The 7212-nt window shown below is 32.3% G+C and overlaps 1 protein-coding gene across 1 annotated transcript; it reads left to right on the top strand.

Moving 5' to 3' along the window:
* Nucleotides 1-4076: 4076 nt before the first annotated feature.
* LOC124835650 (putative zinc transporter 10) lies at nucleotides 4077-6914 on the top strand. The gene is made up of 3 exons (XM_047310617.2): nucleotides 4077-5182; nucleotides 6184-6333; nucleotides 6430-6914. The coding sequence occupies exons 1-3, from the start codon at nucleotides 4565-4567 to the stop codon at nucleotides 6733-6735; spliced, it is 1074 nt and encodes a 357-aa protein (XP_047166573.1). The 5' UTR covers nucleotides 4077-4564; the 3' UTR covers nucleotides 6736-6914.
* Nucleotides 6915-7212: the final 298 nt, after the last annotated feature.

Below are 7212 nucleotides of genomic sequence, written 5' to 3' on the forward strand. Positions count from 1 at the left end.
ATAGCAAAAACTCGTTTAATCATATGAAAGTTCCTAAATTTAATCAAAGTAGATTCTCAACCAAACCTAGAAACCCTTGAACTCGTATGATTAATATGCATGTAGATTCAAACACCTTATGATGCAAAAATCATTGCTATTAATATGATTGAGAGATGAAAGACATAGAAAGAGAGCAACTCAAATCAATAATAAAAAAAAATTCCATTAATTCAACTTAACCTCAGAATCCACAATGAAATTACAGTAGAATAGCCCTAGAAGCTTAGCCCTCCATGGATGGAGTAGAATACATGGCAAAATAAAAGTGAGAGGAGTGGTGGATGAATGAGTTATGATTTATGTCTCCCTTAGGTCTCTTTATATAGGCTTTATTGGGCTTGGACTCTGAATCTTTTGTTGATAAATTCTTTTATCTTATATCTAATATATTTCAAATATTCAACAAATTTAATCAGTTTTTGAGAATATTTGATAATATCTTTTCTAGATTTAAAAAGATTTGATAAATATTATCTTTTGATTCTTATTAATATAGTTAAATAAGGTAATTATTTAACAATATCAAATAAAATATCTTAAGATATATTTTCTCCAAATTATCTTTTAAAATATCTAGCAGGTTTAAACTTACCCAAAATTAAATTTCAACACTTTTTATTTTATTCAAAATTGCACAAAAGTCCACAAATTTCCTCTAATTGCACTTTAGTAATCTCTTTCTTTTCGAAATTGCATATAAGTCCTGCATTGACCAGATCATACCAGCTTTGACCATTCAATTTCATGCTTTAAATGAATAAAATTCTAACTTCAGCTGCACAAATAAACATTAGAATATCCAAAATAGTTTATGCAACTAAGAATCACATTTTAAGCATCTTTAATTTTCAAACCCAATAAATCCAATAGTCACAAATTCACTTTAATCAAGCATTTAAGCACAATAATATCATCAAAAATTTGAATTTTAAAACATAAATGTGGGCATAAATATGCATTCATCACAACGGTGTCGTTCTGAGTTCTTTTATGGTGGTCCGGTTGCGGAGCGGAAAGCAAAAGCATCATTGCCATTCAAAAATTGCAACCTTGGGGTTCTATAAAATTGGGTTTTTGAAATTGGGAAATCTTGGGTCTCTGTTTTAATCTCGGGTTGAGATTTTGTGCTTCTCTACAGGCTAGGGCTCAAATTGGAGCTACTGTTTCTCGCGCTTCACACACGTTGAGCAGTGAAAAGGATGACTTTGACGATTGTTGTGTTTGGGGTTTTCCTATTCTTGTGATTCAATTTTGTAATTTAGGGTTCGTCTCTTGAATTGAGGGTTCTGGTTTGAATCTGATTCCTTTTTTTTTCTATGGTTGCGCGAGTGATGTGAAGGAGGGCGTGGATGGAGGTGGCCATGCGTGTAACGACTACTGGTGTTGGTAGCTCTGACAAATATTGTCCCCCGTACCGCTTTGGTTCAGTACGAACCGAGGCCTAAAGTTTGAAAAAAAAAATACGCTACTAGTTTGGTTATCTAAGAACCGAGGCATAATCCTACCCCCTTTTGCCTTGGTTCATAATCAAGGAAAAAAGCCTACCCTTTTTACCTCGCCTGTATATGCCTCGGTTGCAAAATCGCTACCTATAAACAAAAATAACCGCTGTTGTTTCTCCTTACTGCTGCACTAGTGGGAGTGTCCACAAATCCTCTCCAATATGAAGGCAGGACATGTGGCCACTAACTTTTAGAAATCCTCCCCATTCATAGAGTGTCATGTGACCACTACTAAAGTTAAATCCTCTCAAATGGAAGTATGACACATGACACATACTTTTCACATGGTTTGGATGACTAGCTTAAGGAAGAACTCTACACTAATTAGGCCTTAATAAGCCTAACAAACCTACATTATTTGGCCGAAATACATGACTTAAATAAATCCTACTCTAAGGAGCTCCATGATGGCCTAAGAGAGGCCCATCTTGCATAGAGGACTTCAACTCTTCTTGAAAGTGCTTGGCCATGGTTAGGAGTATGCCTTCACTAGAATACTCAACTAGGAGTGAGTTATACTCGGTGTCAGGAGTGACTAGAATACTCAACAAGAAGTGGGTTAACTTGTTGTATATTTAAAAGATTAATGGAATCTCTTAAGAATTTTTAAGAGAAAACTGGACGTAGCTCAAATTTGAGTAAACCAGTATAAATATTATGCCTTAATGTTTTATTCGTTTAAACTATTATGTCATTGTCTGAAAAGTTTATATTTGTTGATACACTATGTTTAAACACTCTGTCCCCCTCCCCCCTCCTTCCTCCAGTATTTTCTTGTATACTTCATTTTATACTTAAATTCTCTATTTATATTTTTTTTTCCCTTTTTCTAACAATTAAACAACAAATAAAATAGAACAAAAAATTACATAAATAAAGTAACTCCCTTAAAATCACCCACGTTATACCATATTACTCATTCTTTCCATGTTTTACAATAGTTATTATGAATAACTTCTTTCTCGATCTAGTTTTAGTCTTTGTCTGAATTGCACTTTTCTCAATGTCTTATACGTCTTGATCACACTTTTTTTTAAGTGTCTTCTTTGTCTCGATTAGACCTTTTTCGACCTCAATAGCATTTTCTTTTGATTTCCCTTGTGTTTCTTTTGTATCAATTTTTGTATCAATTTTTGTATCAATTTGTGATTGATGAAGCAAGTGGTATTTTTTGGAAGATGAGTTAAAAAAATCAATTTTTATATCAATTTGTTATTATGAAGCAAGGACCAAGTGGCATCCAGAAATGTGAAGATGAAAACGAGAATAGTTGTATCATTATTTTCTACCTACTATTTAAAAGCAATCAATATTGGAAGATATGTTGTGCCTTCCTATTAAATCGAGAATTGAAATTAAAAGTTTTATTGGTAGCTTTAAATAATGGCAGTGGAAGCACGTTACTTCCATTCTGTGCTTTTCTCTGCCTCAACCTACCATCAACGAAGAAACAACTAAATCACACTCTTTTCAACCGTTGTTTTTTTTCCCTGTACGTCGATGTTTTTGGATTACATCTAAACAATTGCAAAAAATGTTTTGCAGAAGTTGCTTTAATTCGTTGGAAAACAGTCCTAATTTGAAACATTACGAAATTAACATATTCCAACATCTTTTACATTTGAAAACAACTAATTTGTGATATAATTAAAATTGGAAATTTGTTTTTTTATATTTCCGAATATAAGCATCTCGAAATTGGATGTTTAGAACTTGTACTTTTGATGAGTTGATTAAGATTATATGCCATACTGTCCTGATATCCACTTTTCAACGTAAAGCTTAAAATGGATGGTGCTTCATTTTGATTAGTTAAGGATATTTGGAAGAGTTTAAAAAACTAATTTAAATTTATTTTATCAAGATTTTAGATGTCTCAGAACAGTTTATAGCAGTTGTTTATGACTTTCTTATAAGTTTTTATTTGGCGTGACAAAATTTACTATAATTGACGATAGCGAGTATCTTTAATAAATTGGTCACATTGATTGCTAAAACTTAGATCTGAAAACCTAAAAAGGGTTTATTTTTACGACTTTAAACTTTTTTTCTAAATTCAATTAAGTATCATATTGAAAGTTCACAAAATAAATTTAAGTGTCGTTTAGGACCACTGATTTTCAGAAATAAATGAAGCCCCTATTTCTGCTATACATATTAGTCAACTGTAATGATAAACTGATTTCTAAGTTATTGTAAAACTACTAAGTAGTTAGCTTATTAAATTTTAAAAAATATTTAGTAAAATTAGTGGTCGAACAAACTGATAAAATGTTAATTAACATAAGATGACATGTTTGTTTGATATTTGTTTACCACATAAAATAATTATTTTAGGTATTTGTCTAGTATTTTATGTATTACGAGATGGCATATATGTTTACCATTTTAGGTATTATAATATGAGATAAATTTATTCATTAAACCCTGAATTCGTAGCAAACATAGTCAAACTTAAGAACCCTCTTAATTAGCACAGGAGGGAAAGAGCCATATGCAGTCATCACAAACAACATGAAGTGATCCATTCGGATATTTTATCAAGGACGCACGCACATAGCAGTTTACTTCTTCTTTTAATCATAATTTTTTAACCCAGTGCTTCAAAAATTATGAATAACATCATTATCTGACATCTTCAACGCAGCATGATCCATGAAACACTTTATATTTTTTTCGTTTCTGCAAAACTTAAATTATCTCCACTTGCTTCCGTCTATGTGATATGCATTGACTTTAGTACCATTTCTATATACAAAAATGTTCTTTATAATATTCTATTGCAGTTGATCTTTGATCCATGCCGTAGTACCATTTGTACGGTTAATTTTATAGTGATAACATCAATCCTTGTCACGACAAAAATTGTTATGCAGTCACTTTAGTTGGTGTTCTTCATCAATCGTGGAATTATTTTATCACGGTGCACTTCTTTACTGCTAATAATTAAAGAAAACATGGTCTATTTAAAGAATCGTTGAGGATAGAAGTGAGTGACATGTTTGAGAAAGACAACCACAATGGCAATTACTTCACTGACTCTTTTCAAAATGACCTTTGTTTTCTTCATTCTCTTCACTCTTCTCACACCTAAAGCCATGGCTGATTGTGAAGCTCAATCAGCAAACACATGCAACAACAAAGAGAAAGCGCTGTCACTAAAAGTTATAGCCATATTCACTATCTTAGTCTCTAGCATAATCGGTGTGACACTACCTTTAGTGACACGTTCAATTCCAGCTTTGAGTCCTGAAAACGATCTCTTCATAATCGTGAAGTGCTTCGCAGCTGGTATAATTCTTGGAACGGGCTTCATGCACGTGCTTCCCGATTCCTTTGACATGTTGTGGTCTGATTGCTTGAAGGAGAAACCGTGGCACGAGTTTCCATTTTCGGGGCTCGTGGCTATGTTTTCTGCCTTAATAACGATGATGGTGGATTCTTTGGCTACTAGTGTTTACACCAAGAGGAGTAAGACTGAGATTATTCCCGCTGAGAGCAGCCCTGCAGGTGGTGGAGACCAAGAGATGGGTGGTGTTGTTAACTTTGGCCACTTCCATGGCCACCACCACCACCACCATGAGAACAATACAGAAGGCCAAGAATCACAGCTTGTGCGTTATCGTGTTGTTGCCATGGTAAGATTGTTTCTTTCATGCAAAGTTAAAAAACACGCTTTTGTTACTCGCTATTTCTCTCAGTTTTGTCATCAGAAATTACTAAACAAGAACATGATGGTTCTAGATCATATAATATTTCTTTTGAACCGTTTTCATCATCCATAATTTTAGTTAGACAGTGATTTGCTATAGATATTTATTAAATATTTTTTAAAAATTAGATTAGTTGAAATGAATTTGTCTGTGTTGAATTGTTCCTAAAATAGAAGAAGTAAACAAGTAAATATTTTTAAAAATTAGATTAGTTGAACCGTTTTCATCATGGCATCTATTTGAACTCATCCGAATCGACATTAAGTCTACCCATTTTTTTAATCATTATATATCATTAAATTGTAAAATAGAAGAAGTAAACAAGTAATTTTTTTTTTGTAATATGTATTTTGAAATAAATAACAAAATGTTTTATCATTAATATATAATTATTAAAAAAAAGGACACTAAACAACTAAAAATAATTCAAATTAATTGGTTTTCAAAATGCATCAAAGTCTATTTATATAATTGTTCAAATCAAACTTAGTCACACTAGATTATAGGATGATGCGTGGCGTTATGCTCACCCACATGCTGTTAAGAAAAGGACTTACAAATGAATCCAGTGTTTTTAAGAGTTTGAATAGATGATGTCAAGTATTTATATAAATTGATTCATGATTCATCAACTTCAAATTTTTCTTAAGTTCAACTTTCTCCTCTTAAAAGTCTTTTTACATATTTGGAACAAATTTGTTCCGATATTACAAAATTGAATAAGTTAAAAAGAAAATTACTCGTTATGGAGTAAGCCACCTCAACTCATAATCACTTCAAAATCAAAATTGTGAAAACTCTGTACAACTTTTTATAAATATTTGAAAAAATAAAATCGTCAAATACTACAGCAATCCAGCTCATAATTTAAACAGGTGAATATATAATTTAGTATTATCTTAAGCAAATGAACATTGGAAACGCAGGTATTAGAACTTGGAATTGTGGTTCATTCAGTGGTTATAGGACTTGGCGTGGGAGCCTCAAACAACACATGCACCATAAAAGGTCTAATAGCTGCGCTTTGCTTCCATCAAATGTTTGAAGGCATGGGTCTTGGAGGGAGCATTCTGCAGGTATATATATATATATATATATATACCAAAAAGAACATGCATCATTAAATTTTCCTTTTCTATGTTGATGAAACTAACCCTTCAAACTTTGAACAGGCCCAGTACAAGTTCTTAAAGAAGACCATCATGGTGTTTTTCTTCTCCGTGACAACCCCATTTGGAATTGCCCTTGGAATTGCATTGTCGACGACTTATAGAGAAAACAGTCCAAGTGCACTCATCACTGTGGGGTTGCTGAACGCTTCTTCTGCTGGTCTTTTGATCTACATGGCTTTGGTTGACCTTCTTTCTGCTGATTTCATGAGCCCTAGATTGCAGGGTAGTGTCAAACTTCAATTGAAATCTTACTTAGCAGTGTTTTTGGGTGCTGGTGGCATGTCTCTCATGGCAAAATGGGCTTAGTTTTCTCTTATATCTAGTTTGAGGAATAATAACATCTTCAAAGTTATAATTTTTTACGTGTTCCATTAAAATTGGAGGTTTATCCATAGTCACTGTTCACGTTTACTCTCAAAACTCAATACTTTGTGTAAACTACATTTTCTGCATTAAATAATGTATGTTGTCTTTCCACTCTTGTATACTATTGCGTATTCCCAATACTCTATTTAGTATCTTCCAAGTATAAAACAAAAATGAAATAAAAAAAAAGTGTAAAAGCATTTAATATACCATTTTTTGTCCATTAACTCGTTTATTATTATTATTTTTAATAAGTGTGAAAAGCCTTTCTACATAACGCAGAAAAAAACTAAACTACTGTATAAAAGACTTTCTATATCAGTAAAAAAGTTTTTTATACTAATTTTAGATTTAGTATAAATATAGGTGTATTAGAAGTTTTTACTTTCTATACCACTTTTAGAATCCGTGGAGAAA

Source organism: Vigna umbellata, chromosome 7 (assembly GCF_029865625.1).
Source record: "Vigna umbellata cultivar VRB3 chromosome 7, Vumbellata_1.0, whole genome shotgun sequence".
Classification (NCBI taxonomy): Eukaryota; Viridiplantae; Streptophyta; class Magnoliopsida; order Fabales; family Fabaceae; genus Vigna; species Vigna umbellata.